Genomic DNA, 24,438 nt, shown 5'->3' on the forward strand with positions numbered 1-24,438 from the left:
TATGCGACACCGCCCCCAGAAACGAGCCGAAGGAGAGCGACTACGGAAGCACTTGGCGCAAAACGAAGTACAGGCAATATCTGTCGCACCGGGTACAATTCCCAATACATTTAGCCTATGTGATGGAGAAGTTCGACCAAGTCTGGCTGAAGCCCGAAAGCAAGAAAAAGCCCTCGAAGAATATCTGGACGAGTCACTTCTCTCTGCCATTTCTGAAGACAGACTTGGAGATACCAACAACTCAGACATAAACCACGAGGTTGCCACGAGATTGATTTTCAAAGCCGAGCGGCAGGTTGAGAAGTTCCTTCGTTTGTTCCCGAATGCCCCTGTCGACTGTCAGCTTGAAGAAACCCATAGCAAGACTGGCAATCTCACTCGCGAGATTTGTTCTCAGGTAACTCGTTTACGGTCGGTATATGAATTCTGGTCCAGCATTAGGATGTCGAATGAATTTCATCGCTGGGTGTCCCTTAGGATCAGGGACCTCCAGTTCATTTCTCTGTCCTATATCATGGAAATTGCGAAAGAGCTTGCCGTCGCCAAGGACAGTAACTCCGAAGAGGATCTACCGTTACAAGCCGTCCTCCAGAGATCTCGTGAGGGAGAACACTTAAACCCGGAATATATTGAATGGGTGTGGTCGAAATGCGAGCCAGTGGGGCTTGAGAGATTCCTCCAGAGCAATGAGTGCCAGAAAGAGCGCACCAGAGAGCGTATTGACAGATTCAGAGATAGCATGAGTGCTGTTCACATTCGAGTGGCATAGGAATTCTTCATGGTTGAGTAAGTCACAAATCCGCGCTCCAAAATCGCTCTGGTATTGATCTAATGGACGACCTCCAGCAAGTTTACGGTAGGGATGGCACTTCTCAAGAACGGCAGGGCTTCGACGGTGAAGATAGTGTCTAAAGAAGATCTGGATCAGATGGGATGGCGCCGATCAGTTGGGGGTGATTACTGGCGTAACGCAATTTTCAATGACCATCCAGACTTGGTATTCTGGGTTAACATGGATGGCGAGGTTCTTGGGTTGGCAAAGGACCTGTAGATGCATCTATACTTCTCAACTACCGAGATCAAACTTGATATCCTCCAAAGTAGAAAACCCTTTGAAATGTGGCGGAAAATTCAGTTGTATTAAAACATAGTTCAATTGACTTGAGTGAATGAAGCTGGCGTGAGAAGAAACGCTGAACCGGCACAGGTCCTTTTTTCTTCAGGGCCTTTGCACAGTTACGGGGCTATGAAGGCCCCCCGCTTTCCCCTATAATGCGCTAATGAAGTGTACAGACAACCCCTCGAATCTGGGGTTGGCATTCGCATCAGCCTGCCATTCGGAGCTAAGTTCTTTCCGGTTTTCTTATGCGATGGTCGAAAAGGATTGGTCAACAATTGCCGGATAGTCGCCCAGCGAGCCAAGAGCGCACACCCAGCAGCGTCGCAAACCTAGCAGATAAGGCCCCCTCGGGCGGAATGAAGCCGCCCTCTTGCCATAAGCCTAAAAGCTTGTTATCACCAACCCTCCATGCATGGCCATCAGGCATATGCGAATACCCTGGCCGCTCCTGCCCGATGGGGGCGTCATCCTGCAGCTCGAGATACGGTCTCGACCTTCGGAGGGCCGGGAAAAGAGAGCTGACGATAGCCCGATAAGCCCGCTCCCTCCAATTGGATTCCCGGCCAGCATCTCACTGGGGCTTCGTTACTGGAGCCCTATATGGTGTGTAACGATGCTAGGTGTAATGCGACCTAGAGCTGCATGATCGCTGTCCATGAACCCAGCCAAGCAGCGACAATGTCTCATCGTGGGCGTGAGTAAGACCAACAGTGGTCGGCACTCCAAAACGTCAGCAGGAACGCCGCCCACCGGGGGGTTCTCCCATCGTCATTCAGATTATAGTTTGCTCTGAGGAGAGTTCGAGGATCTCCCGGCTTCCCAAATCATTTTCCCAGAGAGTTGGGCACATCGCTTCGCAATGAAGAAGCCATCCGCAACCCACCTTAAGCGAAGATGCACTTCCCTGAGCGCCTGGGAGATCCCCAAGCAGAATGGCGCAATTGCCCCGGAGCATGTCTGGACGAACCGCGATATGGGTATGAGCTTCCACAATCGTGTGATATCGTCGCTTGGCTAACCTCGACCCGTACCAGACCCGACGCCCCTGGAGGACCAAACATGGAGTATCTGGACCATCATGGCGTATTGGGCGTCCGACACCATCAACATAGGGACGTGGGAGACTGCGTCCAGCATCCTCGCTGTTGGGCTAAGCTGGCGCGAAGCCATCCCCATCATGATTGTGGCCAATCTATGTGTCGCCATTCCTTTGGTTCTCAACGGGGCAATTGGGGCCAAGCTGCATGTGCCGTTCTCCATTGTTACCACCAGCAGTTTCGGATACTATCTTCGATACTTCTGCATCGTTAGCCGTGCCATCCTCGCCATGTTTTGGCTGGGTATTCAGGTCAGTCTCACGGAAGAAGTCCCCTACCTCACTCGGATGTAAGCCACGGGTCAGCTGACAGACCTTATCGTGCAGGGAGCCAATGGAGCGCAGTGCATAACCATCATGCTTCGAGCTTGGGCGCCGTCGTACAAAAACATCCCCAATATGCTCCCCGATTCGGCGGGAATAACCTCGGAGGGCATGGTGTCGTACTTCTTATTCTGGATCATCCAGCTGCCACTTCTCTTGATCCACCCAACGAAGTTGCGGTGGATCTTCCTCATCAAGATCATCGGCGCGCCCATCGCGGCCATTGCGACCATGGGATGGTGCATCCACAAAGCCGGCGGCGGCGGCGAGATCTTCGCGCTCAAGCCGGCCGTCACGGGCTCCGAGTACGCCTGGCTCTGGCTGTCGTGCATGTCGAGCGTGACGGGGTCCTGGGCCACGCTCGCGTGCAACATCCCGGACTTCACGCGGTACGCCAAGTCCGCCAAAGGCCAGTTCGTGCAGCTGCCGTTCCTGCCCGTCGTCTTCACGCTCTGCGGCACCCTGGGCATCGTGACGACGTCGTGCACCCAGGTCTTCGCGGGGGAGTACATGTGGAACCCGCTGCAGATCCTGGAGCTGTGGCTCGAGGGCGGCGCGGGCGGGCGGTGCGCGGCCTTCTTCGTAGCGCTGGCGTGGTACATCGCCCAGGTCGGCACCAACATCACGGCCAACTCGATCAGCGCGGCCAACGACCTGACGGTGCTCTTCCCGCGCTGGGTCAATATCAAGCGGGGCTGCGTCATCGCTGCTATCATCGCAGGTTGGGTGCTTGTGCCGTGGAAAATCCTCACCTCGGCCGCGACGTTCCTAGCCTTCATGGGCGGCTACGCCATCTTCCTGGGGCCCATGGCCGGCATCATGGTCGCGGACTACTGGTTCGTCAAAAGGCAGCACATCGACATCCCGGCCCTCTATAACCCGCACGGCCGCTACGCGTACACGGCGGGGTGCAATTGGAGGGCGGCCGTAGCGTTCCTTGTCCCCGTGGGACCATTGATTCCGGGGTTGGCGTTCAGTATCAGCGGTGCTGCAGTTCAGATCAACGACGGAATCAAGAACCTGTACACATTCAACTGGCTGTTTGGGTTCGTTACGTCCATCTTGCTCTACACGGCTCTCAGCTTCGCTTTTCCTGCGAAAGAGACGTTGTTGCGCGACACTGTTTGGGATTTGGAGGGGTCCGCCACAGAGGCGTATTCTCGTGCAAGTGATGAGGAGTGCTCGCATGGCACCAAGGAAACTAACAACGACGCCCAGGACGATTTGGGGCACACAAGAAATCATGGGCCAGATAACAACCACCTGTGATGGGCCTGCATAAGGCAAACATCTTCAGCCATCCTCCACGCCCGTATTTTAAACAAACTGCTAATGCAAGTGTTCGATGGCGGTATCGAATGATATCCCCGATGCTCCTGGCATATAAGTGAAGACCAATGTCATATTCAAACGGACCATTAATTGTCGGAAATCAAGGCCAAGGGGTCACACGATCGTTAGTCCATCATTGAATATCGCTGATGTTTGTGGTCAGCCACGACGGAGACTTGGGAGTGAGTAACAGGATCCTGACTGGGGTAGATCAGACCTCAAGTTTAATCACCGTGGGCATGTAATAAAGACAGCTGGGTATCGTGGGCGAGGTGCTTTCTGACCACCTTAGAAGATGTCTCCAAAGGGGCTGCGCAAAGTCGGCTTTCCCATCGCTACCCAGCTCGAGGCCAGGATAGTTAGAACGAAGAATCTGGAATCGCAGAGATATAACACTACACTTGCAGAAGATAATGGGTGTAGCACGAGAAGGAAACGCGGGGGCGGGGTAGGCTATTTCGATCTACACACGCCTGTCTGCCGGCTCGATCCGATGTCCGATTTAGCGGATGCTGCCTGGCTTGAGCCGCCTACATCAGCAGCTGGAAGGCGTGAGCGTTTGAGGCAACGAACAGGAAGGCAACATTATCCTTTCAGCCAGAAGAACCTGCCTCGTCCTAAGACATCGGATGAAACACAATCTCCCAGCAAACACAAGCACCCAATCCCACCATACCTGGAATGCTCCTTCTTCTTTCATCCTCTACATGCATGCATGCATGACTCCAGTGGAAGTCGACCACATCATTTAGCGACCATGCCATCCCCGCTCGCTAATGGTGGAGGCGGCATGCTGCGCCTGCGCTCCGTCTTGGAGCGAACCACCCCGGGCTTTGCCACCCTGCAAGACTTCTTTATGCGCTGGCTGAACCTCGATGTCACCACCATTGCCGTCGCCATCACCGCCTTTGGAGCCATCTCCACCGGCACCCAGCAGCTTAAGTACGTCGCTGGCCATGTCTACCGCTGGGTCACCCGTCTCTTCACCGCGTCCGTCTCCATCTCCGGCAACGACCGACTGAACCGCGAGGTCCTCAACTGGATCGGCGCCAAGGTCCTGCTGCATCAAGAGACCCGAATCCTCACCGCCCGCTCCGAGGTCACCCAGAACGATGCCTGGGACTTTCGCCGCGTCGCCATGAAGCGCAAAGACCACCACATGGGCGGCAAGCGCCTGCCCATCTCGTACCTCCCCACCTTTGGTATCACCTGGTTCGTCCATGAACGCAACGTCTTCCTCGTGCGCCGTGTTCCCGAGGGCCGTCCCCCGGTACCCGGCCAAGGCAATTATCCTTTTGGCTTTGACTCGCCTGATCAGTATGCCGTAGCACCAGCAGGTGAGTTTTTATGATTGGTTACTCGACAATTGCCGCGCTTGGGTGGCACTTCTGAAAATAGCTAACATCTGAAAACAGGTCATGAGCCGCTGGTGGTCATGTGCCTTGGTCGCTCTGTCGCCCCCATCAAACGGTTTTTGGAGACCTGTCGCGAGTTTGCAGACAAACAGCGCGAGGCTTTCATCACTGTCCGTACCATCGGCCAGTATTACCACCGGGAATCCTGGGATAATACCGTCCTGCGCCCCTTCGCCCATTGGACACTGTCCACATGGATATGCAGGTCAAGAAGGACCTCGTCGAAGACATCACCAACTACCTGAATCCTGCAACCCGCCGCTTTTACACCTCTAGAGGCATACCCTACCGTCGAGGCTACCTCTTGCATGGCCCTCCAGGTACAGGAAAGACTAGTTTGTCGCTGGCACTGGCTGGCATGTTTGGCCTGGAGCTTTACATCGTTCAAGTCCCCACCTTGGGGTCGGACATAGAGCTGGAACGACTCTTTTCTGCCCTTCCCCCGAAGTGCATCGTTCTCCTTGAAGATATCGATGCGGTCGGCGTCAAGCGCCAGCCAATGGAGAAGACAAAGACCAATTCAGAGCATGAAAAGCCCCCGTGGGCCGCCGATTTCGAGGCTGCTACCAAAGGACGAGGTAGGTGCAGCCTCTCCGGCTTACTTAACGTGCTCGACGGTGTCGTGAGTCAGGAGGGCCGCATCGTTTTCATGACGGCCAACTTTTCCGACAACCTGGATGAGGCCCTTGTGCGGCCGGGCCGGATCGACAAGATAATTTACATGGGCAGAATCAACCGAGAGGCCGCCGAGGAGATGTTCATGCGCATGTACGAGCCCGACAAGGACGAGAAGCCCAACGCCGCCGAGACCTGCGCACAGACTACCGTTAACAAAGAGGAACTGAAAACGCTCGCCACCGCGTTCGGTAGCCTCGTGCCTCGTGGTGTCTTCACGCCCGCGCAGCTCCAAGGGTTCTTGCTGAACCACAGAGGCGAGCCGAACGTCGCCGTCGCCCGGGTCGAGGAATGGGCGGTAGTCGAACAGAAGCGCATGGAGGAGGCCGAGGAGCGCGAGCGCGATACCGCCAAGCAAAAGAGGGAGAAGGCCGAGAGTGACGAGCGTGACAGAGAGATGCGGAAAGCTGAAATGTTGGCGGCTGCTCTGGGTAAGATGTCGTCCCAACAGAATCCCGTCGCTGTGCATCCCAGTCTAATGGAGGGTGCTTCTCCCCTCGGCCTGCCACAGACAAATCACGCCAATAAGCTAAACGGCCAGTCGTTGCTCAAAGCGCCTGAGTCAAAGACTACTAATGGTGTAACTAAAGATACTTCTCCTACGGCTACTTCTTCTGATCTGGATAAGGCAGGAGAGACGGGTGAAGTACCACCTGTTCAGCACTAGGGGGAAACAGAGACCCCGGTCACCGTCCAGCCCACAGTCCATACGTGTCAATGGGCGGGCACTCTTCGATGAGACCAGATTAATAATCCCATCTGGTGTCACGGATTTGGGCTTGGGTCCCAACCAAGTTCTCATACTGATGGCATATGGCATCCACATACACAGTATTGAGGCTTGTGGTGGAAGTTTGGGTAGAGGCCTCGAACTGGTTCATCCTCTAAATCTTCAACGCATTGTGGTCGTGGCGTTGGTTTTGTGGTCTAGATACCTAGTATGCTTTTTCTTCTTCGGTACATCTTGATAGATACCAGTTGATATGGATAGAAATACGAGTCTGCCAATGGATATATTCTCTCATGCCTGCTTTACAATAATTGTATGTGATGATGTCGCCTTTAGAACGGTGTGTTTCAGTGCAGGATTTGAACTGAGTAGCTTTTAAGGGGATAATCCAATACTACCAATATGGAACGCCTGCACTTTCAGCATCGGAATCCAAACGGCTGGGATAACATAAGTACATTCGTTTTATCATATCTCTAAGGGGCTACATACCTATCTGAGCGAAACTTACCTCCACGCCGATTGGCTGAAAAGCGACATACGCGAAGTGTATGCTTCTCTGCGGATACAACTCCTCGAGGCATTGGCTGCGCGGTCGACTGAAACTATTCAGACGACCATAGTAGACAGAATGCATTGATACCACGAAGACGCTACTCTTTGCGACGCAGCGGGCAAAGAAAAGAACAACCCCGGTCACTACTCACTTCGGGGTTCTACTTACTTAAGTATGTACTGACTCCAGACGACCGCTGAAACGAGAGTAAAGCAAGGTCTGCATGTTTGTGCGGGTTTTCAAACTTTTTTTGTATTTTTCGAAATCTTCCTCGTCCAAAAACAAAAACATGACAAACCCCTTCTTGATGGGGGTGGGGGGCAAAACCCCCTGGGTAAAATGCTCTTCTACTACTCCTATTTCGACACACTCATCCCCTGAAGTCCTTTTTACATGACTTCTCGACCTCCCCACACCATGTTGACTGCTCATGACTGGGACTCGTTCCGCGGCACTACCGCTTGGGTAGCGTCACTTGTCGTTTCCCCATTTACAATTTCGAAGTGCTCAAATACTCGAGTGCATCAGTTGCCCCGCATCGAAGGCAGCGGGCGAGATACTGTCGTGGATATGGTTAAAGCGGCGGCAATCCGAGGTAAGACAACGGAAAGGTGAAGAGGCGGCCCGGCCCTTACGCGACCTACTTGCTCGGACGGGCACGAGAAAGAGAGATGAGGGACGCGATAAGCAAGTAGAAGCCACTCACATCATCACATGGCGCTGCATCGCGAACCTCCCGCGGTCTTCTCGCCATCGAGCTCGAGCTCCCGCTTCTCGCCCTCGGCGTTCGCATCGTCGCCCTCAGCCTCCTCTTGGCACTGCTCCGCCCGGACGATTTCCCAGCTGTACTCGACGCTGCCCTGTCGTCGCGGCGGCGGCGGCTGCGGCGGGGTCTGTCGGGCTGCCGATCTCGTCGTTCTCGGCGGGAAGCAGGGCAGAGGCAGCGCCGTGAAGCCGTAGTCCCACGGCTTGACCACGCCGGGTGCCGGAGCGGCGGGAGCAGGCTGCGGCTGCGGCTTCGTGCGATGGTCCGGAAGGGGCGTGGCTTCGGGTCGACTTTTCGGCGCCGTCTGTGGCTTCCGCACCACGATGCGCTGGAGTCGTCGTGCTTCTTCCGCTTCCTTGGAACACGGCAGGCATACACCCGGGTGCGTGCTTTCTAGGCTTTCATTCTCGTCTCGATGCTGCGCCTGCTGTTTCTCCGGGTCGATGGGCCGAGGCCGGTGGGGGGCGGGGGCGGGAGACGGGCAGGACCGCTTTCTCTCGAGTTTCGCGACAGCGAGACCGATATCGCTGTCGCTATCGCTATCGATATTACTGTCGCTGAAGCCTTTGGGGCCTGGAACATAGTTATCCTGAGACCCGGATAGGCCAGGGCGAACGCTTTGGTCGTTCTTGGAAGCTGGTCCAGCGGAGACCGGTGGCGAGGGAACCGTGGCCTTAGCGTTAGATTGCCTCATCTTAGTAAGCGTTTTAATCACACTGAGCTCTCTCTCACTAGGGACGGTGGACTGGCTTCCAGACGCATGCTGTCTCCGTTCCTCTTTGAGGCCCTCCTCTTTGGGCTGGCCTATCTGCCGCGCCACCTCCTGTTGTTGGGGAGCATGGCCAGTTGCTGGTTTGCCGGGTTCCTCGAGGGCGAAGGGCCGTTCTTTCAGCCCAAACAGCCCACGCACCCCCTGCTCTCGTCTCTGGTCCTGCAGCACCTGTACCGCACGGCGGTGGAGCTTGAACAGATTGGTAGTCAGATCGACATCCAAGGGAGGATACAAATCCGGGCGACCGTTGGAAATGGTATAATCGTCCCAGTCGCTGCTTGAGGGACGGAGGTCGCCGTCGGGCTCGCCCAGGACCTGGGACCGCGCGCGAACGAAGTATTCGAGGCTGCCGCAGTGGCCGGCGTCGTCGAACGGCATCTTCGCCGTCTCCTTCCCCTTCCCCTTGCCCATCTCCACCTCTTCCTTCTCCTTGCCGCCGAACGCGTCGAGGACGTACTCCCGGCCGTAGCGGTTAGCGTAGCACCATACCATGCGGAAGACCGTATCGGATCGGATGCAGATAGCCCCCTCGGCCATGTCGACCAGCACCTCGGCCTCCTCGAGGCTCCAGTCGTCCTTGCTGTCGTCGCCAGACGGGGAGCCCGGGTCGCGCGCGAGGAGGGCCGGCCGGCCGTCGACGAATTGCTGTCCATCGAACAAGGACTGGCCGCTGTAATCGCCTCTGTTCATTGCGTTCGCCGCCTTGCGGGCTTGGTCGAAGCGCTTCAGGTCCAGGACCTTGCCCTCGATCGTCTCATCGAAATGATAGTAGAGGTAGGGCTTCATGTCGTTTGTGTCTGACGCCATGTTCGATGATGTGTTACTGCTGCCGTTGCCGTTGTTCCTGTTCCTGTTGTTGTTGTTGTTGAGACCACGACGTTGGGGAACCTGATATGCCTTTTTGGTGGAAAACTTAAGGGACGATCCGGCTGGGGCAGACGAACCTTTATTTGCGCATGGCTTTGAGACCTTGATGGCACCCCGACCGGGAGGCGGCCGATGGATGGTCTTCTGGGTTTGAGTGGATTTGCCCTCAGGCTGGCGAGAACCAATAGAGTTCAGGCCTTGAGGGCATTTCAGGTCTTTCACCGCTTGCCAGCGTGCTGAAATGGATGTACCCTCATGAGACCCGCCCCTTGGCGTCGGCAAAGATAAAAGCGTCGCGGCACCGCTGCCCGTGAGGTTCCCCTCGTGCTTGGAGAACAGGCGTTCGTCGCGCGGGACTTGGTTCTGCGGCATCAGCCTGAGGACCATGATGCGGCGGTCGGCGAACTGGTGCCACGACTCGACGTGGACGTCGGGCCCGTGGGGGTCCTCGGCGCACGTGGCCATGATGTCGCTGTAGGTGCGCACCGCGGCGGCGGCGTTGCCGACGCACTCGAGCAGCGTCGCCTTAGTGACCAGGATGGTCAGCCGGCGCTCCACGATGGTCTCGGTGGCGTGCTTGGGCGGGGCGCGGCGGAGGCGGTCCAGGGACTCGCTCGCGCTGGTGACGTAGTGCAGGGCCATCTCCCATCGCCCCTTTCCCTCGTAGAAGGCTTGCAGGGCCCGGTGCAGATACTCGTACGACTTGCTGCTCGCGCCCTCGTAGATGGCGTATTCCGCCGCCAGGTCCCCATAGAGCTTGGCCGCCTTGCTGCGGTTGTGGAGGTGCAGGCGGCACATCACGTCGGCCGCTAGCGTCTTCCATATGAGGAAGGCGTCAGGGCTCACGTCCGGACTGGGACCCAGCCGGTACGCCATGTTCCAGGCCAGCGCCTTGGCCTCTCCCAGACGCCCCGTAGACCAGTAGGCGCGAAAGATGATCAGGAAGGCTCGACGAGTGCCATAGGCGCTCGCGCCATACCGGTCCAAATGCGCGATGCCCTGCTTATGAAGAAAGGTAAGTGCCTCCCACTCAAGATACGTTGCCTTGGTCGCGAGTTTGTGCCAGAAGTCATGCTCTTTTGCGATCTTGGAGAAGTCCAAGTCGGCGACGGCATCCTGATGAACCCCCTTCAGGGCCACCAGGGGTGGTCCCCATGCTTAGAGGGTAGTGGGCGGATCGTGGACGTGGAGTCATAACCAAGGAAGGGGCAGTAGTGGTCAAATAAAGAATGAGAATAATTATCAGGTCTGGGGGACTCATGCCAGACTTTATAGAAATGTATATCTATAATTCACGTGAAATGAACTTTGCCAGATGATGATCAGTGTTCATTCGCTGAACTTCCATGGGGAAGTTAAGTTTTTGAAACCAAACCTGCCACCAACTTTGATAGATATGGATTGGAATCTTCCAACCGACCCGAATGGCACGCGGCAGAACCGCAGCACCGATCGACCAATGTCGAATCAAGAGAGAGGAACAGCTCTTCAGCCGGTTCTTCAACCGGTGCTGCGACAGTGCAGGTTCGTTATGTTGGTTTCCGATTTCCTCCATTGCAAGGGAGCTCAGACCGGCTGCTCGTTGACCATGTACTTGGGGCGCCGCTCGTATTGGTCGGCATACATTTGTGTGCACAAGAGGATCGGCCAGACATAGCTCGAAGTTGAATTAGACGCGCGCCAGGCATATTGCAGTATTCAACAAACCCAGTCTGCGGGAAAATCTCGAGGAGTAGGCACCAGCAGTCAAGAGATGGCGTGACCTTACAGCAAGACTATCATTGGTAGTCAGAAGACCCCGGGGGCTTTGGAGGGTTCAGCATTGTCCTGGCCCAGGCCTTGACCCAGGCTTGTACGTCTTTGAGATGTGCTGACATATCAGCTCAGTTCACTTGGCAATGAGCAATGAAATTGGTAATGTTTGACTTCAATCTGGACGAGACGGTGTCCGATATGATTCTCTTGTATGGAGCGAGCACCTTGTTGGTGATAACGAACCAAATCTGGAGATCAACAAACCCCACCCCCACTGGAGGAGACGGGCGATTCCGGGCGGAACAATCGGGCTTCCGACGTCACTAATTTTTGGCTCAATCCTTGCTGGGCTCAATGAAATCGACAGCCGCTCAGTGGCTAAATTTGGCAACCCGAGGCCTGTTCGCAATTCGAAGGCACCACACGTTCTCGAACTTCACTGTCGCCGCCGGCTTGCCCCTCGACCTGACGACAGAATCCAATTGAAACAGCTACGCAGCCGCGACGATATGCGCTGCTGTCCGAACCCAACATGACCCCATGGCCTGCCGGTAGCGCCATCCGCCTGAGCGCCTTTGAGAACATCTGCTGGCGCTGCAGCCGCCGTCTCAGTACCATTCCGAAAGATGGCACCCGCAAGCTTTCCTCCAGGCCATTCAGCCAAACCTTCGCCCCGAGCAATGCCATAGCGGCCCGGTCCTCGCGCCTCAAGACGGGCTACTTCCTGTCCAACGACTTTTCACCAGCAGCGAAAGACGGCCGCGCGTCTAGATCTTCGGCCTCGACTGCGGGACATGACGAGGGCCCGGGTCGTACCACCACCACCAGTTCCTCGTCCGCAGCCCTCGGACATATAAATCAAGACCTACCACACCGGCGGAGACAAGCTGCGAAGCGCAATGCTGCGGCAGCAGCATCTGCGCCAGCTTCCACCCCACCTTCCGCAACCTCAGATGGCTCGCTGCCAGCCGAAGATGCCTCGTCGGCCCTGACCACGTCGGCGAGCAAGCAATCGGCGAACTCCTTCCGCCGCCAGTTCTCCCTCTACCTCTCGCTGTCGAAGCCGCGCCTCTCGGTGCTCGTGGTCCTGACCGCCATGTCCACCTACGCGCTGTACCCCGTCCCCGACTTCCTCTCGCCCTCGATCGGCCTCGACACCCCGTCGCTGTCGCCGCTGACACTCGCCTTCCTGACGACGGGCACCGCCCTATGCTCCGCCTCGGCCAACGCCCTCAACATGATCTACGAGCCCGACACCGACTCCAAGATGTCGCGCACGCGCAACCGGCCCCTCGTGCGTGGCCTGCTGTCGCAGCGCAAGGCCATCCTGTTCGCCGCGCTCGCGGGCGCCACGGGCGTCGGCGCGCTGTTCTTCGGCGTCAACCCCACCGTGTCCTTCCTCGGCGCGGCCAACATTGTCTTGTACGCCGGGATCTACACGCCCATGAAGCGCATGCACTGGCTCAACACGTGGGTCGGCGCCGTCGTGGGCGGCATCCCGCCGCTCATGGGCTGGGCCGCGGCCGCCGGCGAGTCGGCGACGGGCACCGGCTCGTTTCAGGAGCTGCTGCTCACGCGGGACGCTATCGGTGGCTGGCTGATGGCCGCCCTGCTGTTCGCGTGGCAGTTCCCGCACTTCATGGCCCTGTCCTGGTCGATTCGGGAGGAGTACAAGGCGGCCGGCCACCAGATGCTTTCGTGGATCAATCCGGCGCGCAACGGGCGCGTGGCTTTGCGGTACAGCCTCGCCTTCTTCCCCATCTGCTTCGGGCTGTGCTGGGTGGGCGTGACGGAGTGGAGCTTCGCGGCGACCAGCTTACCCGTCAATATCTGGCTGACGCGCGAGGCGGTCCGCTTCTGGAGGCACAACGGGTTCCAGGGCAGCGCCAAGGGCCTGTTCTGGGCGAGCGTGTGGCACCTGCCCGTCGTCATCATGCTGGGGCTGGGCCAGAAGAAGGGCATGTGGGGCCGCATTTGGCGGGCCGTTTTCGGCGAGCCGGATTTGGACGACGAGGAGGATTGGGAGGAGGACGAGGAAGACATTGCGGGGGCGCCCGTTGTATCATTATCACGGGGGGCAGGTGAAGAAATGGGTCATAGGTCATCTTTTAGGACTTGTATATCATCATTGGCGTGCTCAATGGAAGGCATGCGTGTAACTCAGGGGGTCGCCCTCTTGCCCTCCTCCAATCAATGAGGGGTTGTAATTACAATCCATGTTACATTATGTTCATTGGCAATTCATTTACACCAAGATGAATCGTTGGTATAACGATATATGGGCAATAATAGTGATGTCGAAGGCCTGTATTATGTCTATCGATGGTCTGATAGTGCGAAAAGGGGTAACGAATGTATGCAAAACGTGCCCTGACAGGTATTCACCCAATGGACCTCAACCCTTTTTGACGGCATTGCCCTTTGCACCCTGGTCCTGTGTGCCCGAGTCCTTCTTGAGATGGAGGGCATTCCATGGCTCCTCCTGCTTCGATTCCGATAGCCACCGTGACATTGAAGCCCCTGCTCCGGGAATAAGGCCGTTAGCTTCTCACCAGTTCTCGTTTCATCGCTATGGTATACTAAGGAAACATGTTGAGATATAATTGCTTACCCTGCTGCTTCTTCTTGCGTGCCTTTGAAGGCTTGTCTTTGGAGTGGGACTGGTCGCCCATGAAGAGCTTATCGTTCGAATCTTGGCCCATCTTGAGTATGATAATAGCTTTTGAGACGGCGTCTCAGCTATCGAAGAAGATTGAAGATACTGAGGATACAGCCTATTTGACGGAGTGAATAGGGATTATTTGAGGATGGCAGAGCCCTGGTCAAGTTCACCTTCACAGCACTTTGAGTCTGGATAGTTTCAAATTGAACCATTTTCTCTGGTTCCCGCTTGAGCTTTATGTAAACCTCTCAGGATACCACGTCTACCGGTCCAGTATGCCTCATACTGGCATCTTCTACAGTGAGCAGTGTGCACATGGTTTCACGGTTCCCTCTCGACATCGATAGTATACCCACTTGGAAAGGGGCCAATTTTCTCAATGGACAAAGGTCTCGAACAAGGGGGCCGGTATTTACCAGCATGCTCTCGGTAGCTTCGTGAGCGAGTCAATCAAGAAATCGGCCCTTCGATGGTGCATGTTGAAGTTCGCTTGTTAATGAATGTGTTCATGATACCTGCATAATTAAGTCCCAAAGGCCTGGTGATCTTTTCAGGGCCAAAATTCTCTTTGGCCAGGAGGGCCATGTACGTGCAGAACGTCAACAACTGTTATTATGCATGAAGCGGCCAATCATGGGAATGGCCCTCAGGACTTGATTATCCACCTGCCAACAACACGCACAAAGTGCATTCTCGCCAGCGCTGCTGCTGACAGGACAGCCAATGAGAAATCGCGCCCTTGACAGGGGACCAACTCGCAAAAACGCCCAGTGACACGCACAGCCTGACCTATGGCATTTCTTTTCTCGGCGACTGAAGAGCGAGATCCCTCCTCCCTCCTCCTCTTTCTTTCTCTCCAAGCTTCATCAAGCTTGCTCGTCGTAGTTGCGGCAGTCGTTCGTCGACCGGGCCTTGCTCTGCGACGAAAGACTTACTATTTTGCACTTCTCCAAAGTCTCTACTTCATTCGTATTTCACCCGTATCGCGCGGCGGTACGCCATTCTTTCCCATCCAAGGACACTTAGCGAGCAGCTTGTGCCGGGAATTATCTCGGCACTTGCACAATCTCAAGTGTCCCCAATGATCACCACATAGAGCCATATGAGTCTGGCTACCTGCGTGATTTCGAATGGTACCTCCAATTAGGTTTATTCCACAATGCGCCCGTGCCGGACGACGGATATGATGAGGTATTGAGCCCGTACGCAGACTTGTGCGCTTGGTCGAGGACATCCCGCCCTGCGTCAGCTGCGAACAGTCATTCCTCGTCTGCTATCCAAAATCCTGATCACGAGCCATTGAGAGCTGAAGAATTACCGGATTCCGCAGCCATTTCACCTGAACAGTTTTTCCCGACCGACTCTTCGTCCTCGGACGAACAAAGAACGTCTCCTCCCTATCCGCCTCCAGACCTAAACGATAACAAGACACCTGCATCAGCTTCTTCGACACCATTATCTTCCCCAAGTCCCCAGCAGCCCGATACCAAATGCGACCTCTGTGACCAGCCTCCCGAGCGCCCCGAGTTGCTCCTCGAGCATTTCTTGAGCAATCACCGTCCTGTGGGACCTGGTGCCCATTGGTTCTGTGGGACCAACGGCCATGGAACATGCAAGATGGAAAGGGACTTCAAACGTCACTTTGAGGATATACACCTTCGGCTGAAGTGCATTTGCTGCTGTGGAGTCAAACTCAGGAAAGACAAGCATATCATGCACATTCGAAAAAAGAATTGTGTGCGTGTTGTCGGGCAGGGATATGTGTGCATTTGTGGCCACGTTACTGAGAGCCTAGAAAGACATGAACTGCACCTCGATTCATGTGGATCGATGCACATCGACTCGGGAGGCGAGAAGAAAAAAGGGGGAGGCCCCGGAAAAGACTTAAGATGGACTGAGCGCGGGAGCTGAGCAATGCTACAGCCATCTCTGCACAGGCGATGAAAGCGACCATTGATTATTGACTCTCAACCGAGTGAGACAGGTAGGGGATCTTCCTCAGATACCCAGCGCCAGTCAATGAGCTATTTGTGGCTGCTTCGACATGCCCAATAGCTCTCCGGCGCTGACTGAAGTCTACGAGGCTATCTGCGCGTCCTTATCTTCGGGTAAGGGAAAACGTCAATGTTCTCTAGACAAGGATAACCCTTTGGTCTGCCGAGTTTGCGCAGAGTGGATGACCTGATATGTTGGGGTCATTTGGTTGAAACCAGGAAAGCCCGACGACTTGAAGTATCCTTGTGTGTGACACTCAAACCCTCCATTGGTGTCTGGAAAACTGGTTGTTGCCAGTTTGACTTCGTGGAAGCCTTACGGCTGACGCAAGGCCTCGCCGACCCAATGGAACCATGCTGGAGCCGAAGTAACCGGGAGGCCAGGGTTAAGTACAACCAGTCCATCCTACTCATTGGATCCGGACTCACAGCCTGTGCCACTGTGCTCTCATGGAATTTTCTTTCAGATACTTTTGCTCTTTCGCATCCTTCGTTTCTGCTAGGTTATCCTGGTTTGAAGACAAGGATAGACGAAAAAGACCAAGACTAGAAAGAGGGTGTTTTCCCTCCTTGGCTGCTATTGGTCCAACACTCTTCATGGGGTTGTGTGGCCGAAGCATGAGCACCTTTGGGTTTACCGGATCTTGCGTGGAGTTTTTGATTTGAACTTTTCCAGATTGTCCTTCACTAGTCATAGTGTTTTATAAATCCATATAGCTATCTTATGATGCCATACGTGACAAGATCCCTATCTAACTTGAGCTACCAATAGTCGTCGCTCTTCACCACTGCGACATCAGGAGCCAGCCAATAACTCCGACGCCGAAAAACCCCAAGTATGCGACTCCGATAAGAGCCACAGGACGAAACAGGCGTACGGAAGCGTTTATCAACTGAGATAGCATATAATTTAATACCATCACAGCCTCGTCCATGAATGATCCATGGGCTTCTTGCTGACTCGGCCCCCGGTGCAGTGAAACTTCAGAATCAGGCCATGAAGGTGCAATGTCAATTGAGGATGAAGCCGTCTGAGCTTGTCTCGATAGAGTTTCTTGTTGCCGAGCATATACGTGTGTCGCATAGGAGTCAAGCCAATCCTGCACGTCTCTGGGTATCTGACCGTCTTCCGTGGCAATGTCTCTCACGAAGACCACAACATGGAGATTCCCACGTGTGTCGTCGAGCACTCTGCGGGGCTCGAGGCGCTTAATGCACCGGAGGCGGTGCTTCCGGACTTTGATGGGTTCAGGGGTTAAGTCAAAGACACGGGCGTCGAGGAACGGCACAACGCTGCCGGATTGATGGCGGACTTCGTATTTGTCGGAATGGGTGCCAGTGTCGACCCGTCGGCCTAGCACGAGGCCCGGGGAATCTCCCAGCCTTCAATATCCGACGCGCTGGTGGCCGTGCTGATGCTTTCGGTGAGTGGCGTAGGAAAATCATCATTCCTGATATTCATATCGCGGTGGTTACGGTGTAATTTTAATGAGGTTTGAGCTAGATTGACATTCCTCTCCAGTGTCTTTGCTAGAAATTCAGTTTGATTTGTCATTTTCAGGCTTGTAAGTAAAAAACCCAATAGTGCAGCCAATTACTGCCTAAGCGAGGCACCTAGATTTGGCTTCAACTCGTCAGGGCCAATTTTCTGATTCGCTAGATGGTAACGCTAACGGCGTGAGATGCGGGTGTCTTCTTCATGTATAAGCAGCCCAAATTTGAGACATACCTGTTAATAAAAGGATGGCCGTTGATATAAAACCTAGTCTGCATAATGCCTATCAAAGCTATATACAGTTTGATTGAGGTTTCCTACACTTGGAGGTAGAGTCACATCTATATAGAATGAGCCTGCCACAGACATCCTACAGCCCATTCCCAAACGGCTGTGAAGTCTCCATGCCTCTGCACCCTCGATCCGTTGGATAAGAGTTTGTCCTGATCCACATCAGAAAGATAATTTAGCAGGGAGAGGTGAGACTAGCACATAAAGTGCCGTCTGAAACTCGATGCAGTGATCTGTTTCTCGCAACCTTCTCTCTTGTTAATCCTTGGTCGGGCTCGTCTTTAGTCAGGGTACACAAGTCCGAAAAGAACGCACCGACGTGTTTGTGGAAATCCTCGAAACCTGAGTTATTGCGTCTGCGTCTGTCCAGATGATTGTAAAGGCTAGCCGCGCAAGCTTTCGGAGGCCGTCTAAGCATTACAGTTGGTGGATGGCATTGAAGGTGACAATGTAACCGCGATGTCTAACTCGCTCATGGGTTTTGTTCACTAGATTACGGAAATCAGCTGAGAGCCTGTTGGTGTCAAACTCTGATAAGGACCGAGGTAGGGGATTAGGGCTATGAAATTCGTACGGTTGCAACACCCAGAGGGCAACAAGCCGCCACATTGGAATGTTGCAGTGGAGTAACAAGACAAACAGCCACAATATTAAGAAGCCAGAAACAGGATATGACACAATGTACCGTTGAAGTTGAAGAAATCCTACTCGTATAATCCTGTTGCAGTCTGTTGTTAGTCGTGGGCAGAAGCTCATCATCACTCAAAAGGGCATTGGATTCTTCGTAGGCATAATAGACATGTTCTTCCGGTTGATTCCTGTCGAAGAGCCAATATATATATTTGTATTCTTAAAGGTTGTAGGGCGGTAAGTAAACTAAACACGCCCAGGTAACATGTTTCAATCGTGAGTTATTTATTGTAACGGTCTGTAGGCCTGAGCTACCTGGGAAGAATATTCCATTTACCACACAGGAATCTAAGTATATGCAGTTGTCATTCACCCGTCAGCCATTATCTAGGTCATCATGAGTTCAGCTCTGAGGATACGCTCATGTGGAGTAGTACTCTCTGAGGAAGACGCGTTGGGCACTATCCTTAATACATGATGGATCGATCACCATGCGTCGTAAGCCTATAGTCGCCTTCCTAGCTCTGAGACCATGGTTAATTACGAGTTCTAGTCTTTATTACCATAGCACACCCAGTGGTTAGCTTTGCTATCCATAATTGTACGCGTTGGTCGGGGCTCGAGTTTCGGCGAAGCGAGCCGACCCTGTCATATCAACAGTCATGGGCTCACTGACTAAGGAAGGGAACCGGGAGCTTCTAGAGGTATACTATCGGCTTGTAAATGCGAGAAAGAGGCTTTATGTCGCTATAATGATAAGCTACTACCTTAACGACGAACCGTCCCCTTTCTAAACTAACCCCTTTTGTGACGAATAGCGACTGCAACGCGTAAAGGGGAGCGTGGTTATATAATTCGTATATCTCTTTCGTCGAATCCCGTGAGTATTTTAGCCAAAGCATTATCGCCTATCCTCGCCTGACAGACGCCGATCCTCCGAAAAACGCCCGATTCACCGGGGTCATCGACCGCTTCTAAAATGAGCAGCGAAGCGGTCTCAGTAGTATTCGGTGTAGACGTCCAGCGTACGAGCAGCGCGTGACAGCTTCTTTGCTGATGCCGGTCAAAGTCCATAACGCAGTCCGAAGCCCATTGATCTTCACCGTCCAGTTTGAGCGATCCGACGTTATACCCAGGGTCGGGGTACTCCGAGGACTCCCAGCTAGGCGGTGGTATATATTGGCAGCGAGCGACAAAGCCACGGATTCGCACCGTGGCACCCGCTATCGAGGCTGGTATCAGGGATCCGACCCCCGGGCCGTCGACGCCCAGCACCACGCACGCCTGGTCGGGCCGCGAGCTCGGGTTGTGGTTGTAGTTGAAGTGGACAGGGCCCAGGACCGAGGCCCAGCTCCAGCTCGGTGCGCGCGCCGTCTCGGGCCGCTCGAGGGCCTCGCACTTATTGAAGCCCGGCGCTTTGCGCATGCGCTCCATCACTTGGCGGGCGCCCCATAGCAGCCCGTCCGGCAGGTCGGCGTGCCACAATCCGGCGGTGTAGTGGGCGGTGGGCGAAGCTTCACCGCCGCCGACCAGCCGCGAGAGTATGTTGGCGACGCCGGCTACGGCGGGAAACACGTCGCTCTGGTACGTGAGCGCGCGTGCGCTGAACTCCTCCACAATGGCATACCATCCCTTCCAGCCGCCCCCGTTATCCAGATCCTCGGCGAGCACGCGTCGCAAGTGCATGTCCTTTTCGGACCTTGGGGAATGGTCATAGATACTGGTCCCAGGGCCGTCCTGTCCTGTTTCAGGGGCGCCGCTCGCCCAGCCCGTTTCGTGCTCCCACCGGCGTAAGCACTCCCAATGGACCTCAGACCGGCCGATGTGGAGCACGCGCCGCGCCATCAGATGCTCTTGTAGGCACCACCCGCGACGACTGAGCGCGCAGCTTTCCAGCAGTTCATCGAGCAGGGGCGGCCGCTTTTGCACGACAAGGCCGTCCAATAAGACAACCTCGGGGACGCGGTTCTGGTGAAGCAGTCCGGCTTCGCTGGACGGAGATTCGAGGCCGGTAATAACCAGCCGTGATCCAGCGTAGACGTTCACCATCTGGCCCGCCTCGGCGGCCCAGTCCTCGGGCGAGTCCTGCACGATGCAGAGGGCGTCGATCCACACATACTCCATACCGAGCTGGCGCGCGATCAGGATGGTGTCGCGGAAGTTGCGCGCCAAGGTGTCGAGATGCATGCCCCGACGCTTTTCGTCGAGCGTCGCCAGCGTGAGTCTGTTCGCGATGAATCCGCCCCAGCAGTGGCTGAGCGTTGCGTAGTCCGTAGACGCCGGGTCCAGGTCCTTCGTGAGCACCAGGTGGGGCAGCACATCGTCGCTCCCGACGGCGATGAGACGCGTGGGGAGGGGAAGGCGATGCTGGTGCGCGCACCTGGGGTGGCCTTCATCGCACGCGGCCATCCACGTACGGATGGTTTCAAAGACGCTGGGGTCCCACCCGTTAGATGCCACGGCCCTGATGCCGTCTGACGGCAAAGCCCTCACGCCGTCTCGCGCCACGGCCCTCATGGCCTTTTTTGGCGTTTAGGGGGGTCCCGCCAGGGCACGCCGCCGCAGGCGAACATGAAGGTGTGCGGCTGCGGTGTCCAGATCTCCATTGGTTGCGGATCCTCAGTGAACACGGCCGTGAATGTGCCCGTGCTGCAGTTGCTCCCCAGCTCGGTAAACGGGAACAGCTGCAAGGAGCCGGCTGTCACGTCGTCTGGGCCGGCGAAGTCTCGGAGCAGCAGGTCGCAAAGGGTACATGAGGTGGCCGACCCCTGCAGCGCCGCGAACGAGGCGCGGTGGTTGAACCCGGCTCCCCATCCGCGGAAGGCTCCATTCTGCCGTTCACTCTTTTTGACCCATCCGGCCGGATATTCGTCCTGCGGGCCGAAGTCGAATCGGAGAAGTTGCGTCGTGAACTGCCGGCACAGAGCACACAAGGGGCTCAGGTTAACGCCTGTCATCGTGCCCGGTCCGTTTCCTGTCTTTGAATTGTAGGGGTGAGGTATTGATCCTGATAGGCCCGCCGATGCCGCTGCTGTATCACAGAAGGAAACCGGTCGAATCACTGAAGAAGGTCCAACCAGCGGCTCAGATGAGATCTGGCATTAAAGATCGTTTACGCGGCTGCGCCATTCCTGATTTGGAAGGGGGGCTAACCCCGGGAGGTATGTCGTCCTCCTATCCACTTTCCATGTCACAAAATGAGAACACGGCTTCCTTTGCCCTTGCGGTGTTCGGATTCATGGATATTCTTGCCCTTCCCAGTACTCGAAACGAAGAAGATACCGCCGTGGCCGCGGTCTGGGACGATGAATTTACCCCTTTGTCATTGATAACCTTCAAGTGAAGCGAGACAGTGACGACTTGGCAATAAATGGCTGGGGTGTTGGCTGTCGCACAAGATACTCACTGCCATGGTGGACACTCATGACGATGCTAGTGTTATTCAGCTGTATATGGAATCAAAAAATGAAAGAACCATAAGAAACAATAATGTTGTTGTCACGAGTTATGTCTGCCTCAGAAACCACTCTCTCTAGCAAAGTGAGAAGTGGAGTAGCCAGTAACTATTCACGGCTTCTCCTGCTCATCCAGTCATGAGAGAAACTTCTACACGGGTGTACTACTGACAGGCTTATTCGAGCCCCAACGAGTGCTCACTGGTTGACTTGACTTTGACTACTTTGACATATGCTACGCTTAGATGACGAAGACACCTTAAATGAACCACTGCCCTCAGCTTCGACATGGGTTTCGCACATTATCACGGAGAAGAATCTGAGCTGATGAGATATCCCTTTGCTAAATATTCACGATCTGTCTGTCGAAATCATACCATCAGCATACATAAATTATAAAATTACGGGAGGAAAAAGGAAAAAACGAAAAGGAGGCCCAGAAAAGAGATTGAACAAGTGACCGCAGAGGGAGCTGAACCCACTTGCCTCTAAGGATATTCCACTGATATTGCCGCTAGGTTACAGGGGTCCGGTCAGTGAATCAATGTGCTAAAGCTCTATATGAAGTATTGGCAAGTGGAAGTAAGATAGTAACAAAGTTGTTAGTAGTTTGACAGACCAGAAAAGGGGTAAACTCAAAACCGTGCGACTAACGACATACTCACTCACAGACCCAACGCAGATTACACAGAACGGTAGCGCTTACTCGAGCGGCCGCGCGACTTCTTCATGTCGTTTTCCAAGCTGGCGCGGGGTCATATCATCGAGGTCTTCACCCGGGCCCGAGCAAGGGTTTCTCATCGGCATCGCTTTTCCGGCGTTGGCATTGCTTCTGTCTTTCGTGGAGTGGGAGGCGAAGCTGCGGAACACGCTCTGAGACCGAGTTTGGGCTTGAGGTAAAGGGGAGACTCGCTCAAGCTGGGAATGGAAAGAATTGACGCGTTGGCTCGTGTGAGCGGTGGCAAAGTTCGCGCTCTTTTGATGTTTCAAGGTATTTGCCCATTGGATTCCATTGAAGTATAACCATATGCAGCGGAATTTAATACCGACTAGTACTGATTAGTGCACAGGCACTGTTGGCGAGCTGGTTTATCCTTAGCAGTAGAGTTGAAAAGTAATGCTTCTTCCCTTCTAGTCTTCACGAACAAGGAGTCGCGGCATGCATAAAGTTAAGTGGAATAATGTACCAGCTATAATGAAAATGATCTATAGTCTAGTCTGCTAAGCTTCGCGTTATCCATAACACTTTACTTCCTTCAGATTTGTCATGCAGATGTTGGTATACTCAGTTTCCTCTTCTTCGACTTATGCTATTAGTCACCAACTCCCCGTGCGCATCTTCTTTAAGCTGGTTTACAGGCGGCAGTGTAATTCGTGAGGACATGGTTTATGGGTATAACGCTGTGGAATCAAGCATGTAAGAGCATGTCTACAAAGACAATGGTCAGTAAGAAGGGCACTTGTGTCCGGAACATAACAGGCATGGTTGCAACTATGTCAGAGTGACCTACCAGCATCACGTGCGTAAGCGACCTTCCTCCATGGCTAGAGCCACGTCTCGGGGCGTTCTCCTGCCCTCAGTAGGTTGACCATACAACAAGTTCGTGTTGGAAGATGGTGGTGAGGTCCGAGTCCTTGTCCACGGCGCCAACCTCCAAAGGACGTCGAAGGCAGGAGGGATGGCTAAGAAGAGGCCAATGATGGCAATGATGGCTTGGGGTGGCAGGGGCATGTTGATAATAGTTGCGTTGCGTGGATTGTGGCAGGCGGCGCTGACTGGATGGACTCAGTGTGGTGTGAAAGGGGTGTGTTGGCTTGCATTTCTCTCACTGAACACCATAATGTGGGAAGTCTGATATATATCTCCAACCCGGGCTGAGCTCGTCAATAGAATAAGGCAACACCGAGAGCCAGGTGTTGGCTTTCGTTGCAGAGCATCCCACTAGGAAGCGTGTTGACCATCTGGAGCCAACCAATGAAGAACGATGAAATGGATTTCGACCATCTGGAGCCGGCCAATAAAGAATGATAAAATGCATTTTTACCATCTGGAGCCTGCCAATAGAGAATGATAAAATACATTTCGACCATCTGGAAGCAGCCAATGAATGATAGTGAAAATCGGATTTGACCATCTGGAGACGGCCAATAGTATCTGACATCTGGAGATTTCCTGGTTTGTGTACAAGGTACCTAGTCTTCACGTATTCTGTACGTATTCTATTTGTCTCGAGGCTTGTCATCAATCATGAAGTCTGTGAGATTCCCTGTTATTTCGCAGCCGAAAGTATTGATCGAAAGGAATCAGAGATTTGATATAAACAGCTTTATATTTTTGGGATGAACTCAGTCTATACCACATGGGACTTACTGCAAAAGGATGTTACTTGGTTGCCGGTACCTACGGTAGCAAGTACATATCATCTTCTTTGGGCATGCGCCGAGAGTCGGCTTCGATTGACCGACGACACCGGCCATGCGTGGTCATTGGTTGATTCTAGGC

The 24,438-nt window shown here is 54.4% G+C and overlaps 7 protein-coding genes across 7 annotated transcripts; 4 read left to right on the plus strand and 3 right to left on the minus strand.

Annotated features, from left to right (window-relative positions):
• Position 1: 1 nt before the first annotated feature.
• Positions 2-769, plus strand: PG998_010582 (uncharacterized protein; the record flags this gene model as incomplete). The annotated part of the gene is made up of 1 exon (XM_066877398.1): positions 2-769. The coding sequence occupies one exon, from the start codon at positions 2-4 to the stop codon at positions 767-769; it is 768 nt and encodes a 255-aa protein (XP_066726452.1).
• A 1,210-nt stretch (positions 770-1,979) lies between these two features.
• On the plus strand, positions 1,980-3,809 carry PG998_010583 (uncharacterized protein; the record flags this gene model as incomplete). The annotated part of the gene is made up of 3 exons (XM_066877399.1): positions 1,980-2,097; positions 2,155-2,468; positions 2,544-3,809. 3 exons carry the CDS (start codon positions 1,980-1,982, stop codon positions 3,807-3,809), a joined length of 1,698 nt encoding a protein of 565 aa, XP_066726453.1.
• Positions 3,810-4,629: 820 nt separating this feature from the next.
• PG998_010584 (uncharacterized protein) lies at positions 4,630-6,629 on the plus strand (the record flags this gene model as incomplete). Its single annotated transcript, XM_066877400.1, has 3 exons — positions 4,630-5,209; positions 5,288-5,397; positions 5,493-6,629. 3 exons carry the CDS (start codon positions 4,630-4,632, stop codon positions 6,627-6,629), a joined length of 1,827 nt encoding a protein of 608 aa, XP_066726454.1.
• Positions 6,630-7,958: 1,329 nt separating this feature from the next.
• Positions 7,959-11,279, minus strand: PG998_010585 (uncharacterized protein; the record flags this gene model as incomplete). The annotated part of the gene is made up of 2 exons (XM_066877401.1): positions 7,959-10,769; positions 11,226-11,279. The coding sequence occupies 2 exons, from the start codon at positions 11,277-11,279 to the stop codon at positions 7,959-7,961; spliced, it is 2,865 nt and encodes a 954-aa protein (XP_066726455.1).
• Positions 11,280-11,940: 661 nt separating this feature from the next.
• Positions 11,941-13,605, plus strand: PG998_010586 (Protoheme IX farnesyltransferase; the record flags this gene model as incomplete). Its single annotated transcript, XM_066877402.1, has 1 exon — positions 11,941-13,605. One exon carries the CDS (start codon positions 11,941-11,943, stop codon positions 13,603-13,605), a length of 1,665 nt encoding a protein of 554 aa, XP_066726456.1.
• Positions 13,606-13,803: 198 nt separating this feature from the next.
• On the minus strand, positions 13,804-14,110 carry PG998_010587 (uncharacterized protein; the record flags this gene model as incomplete). The annotated part of the gene is made up of 2 exons (XM_066877403.1): positions 13,804-13,928; positions 14,020-14,110. The coding sequence occupies 2 exons, from the start codon at positions 14,108-14,110 to the stop codon at positions 13,804-13,806; spliced, it is 216 nt and encodes a 71-aa protein (XP_066726457.1).
• Positions 14,111-19,326: 5,216 nt separating this feature from the next.
• PG998_010588 (uncharacterized protein) lies at positions 19,327-21,437 on the minus strand (the record flags this gene model as incomplete). Its single annotated transcript, XM_066877404.1, has 2 exons — positions 19,327-21,000; positions 21,036-21,437. The coding sequence occupies 2 exons, from the start codon at positions 21,435-21,437 to the stop codon at positions 19,327-19,329; spliced, it is 2,076 nt and encodes a 691-aa protein (XP_066726458.1).
• Positions 21,438-24,438: the final 3,001 nt, after the last annotated feature.

Source organism: Apiospora kogelbergensis, assembly GCF_038363985.1.
Source record: "Apiospora kogelbergensis strain CBS 113332 chromosome Unknown utg000007l_segment0_segment0, whole genome shotgun sequence".
NCBI lineage: Eukaryota > Fungi > Ascomycota > Sordariomycetes > Amphisphaeriales > Apiosporaceae > Apiospora > Apiospora kogelbergensis.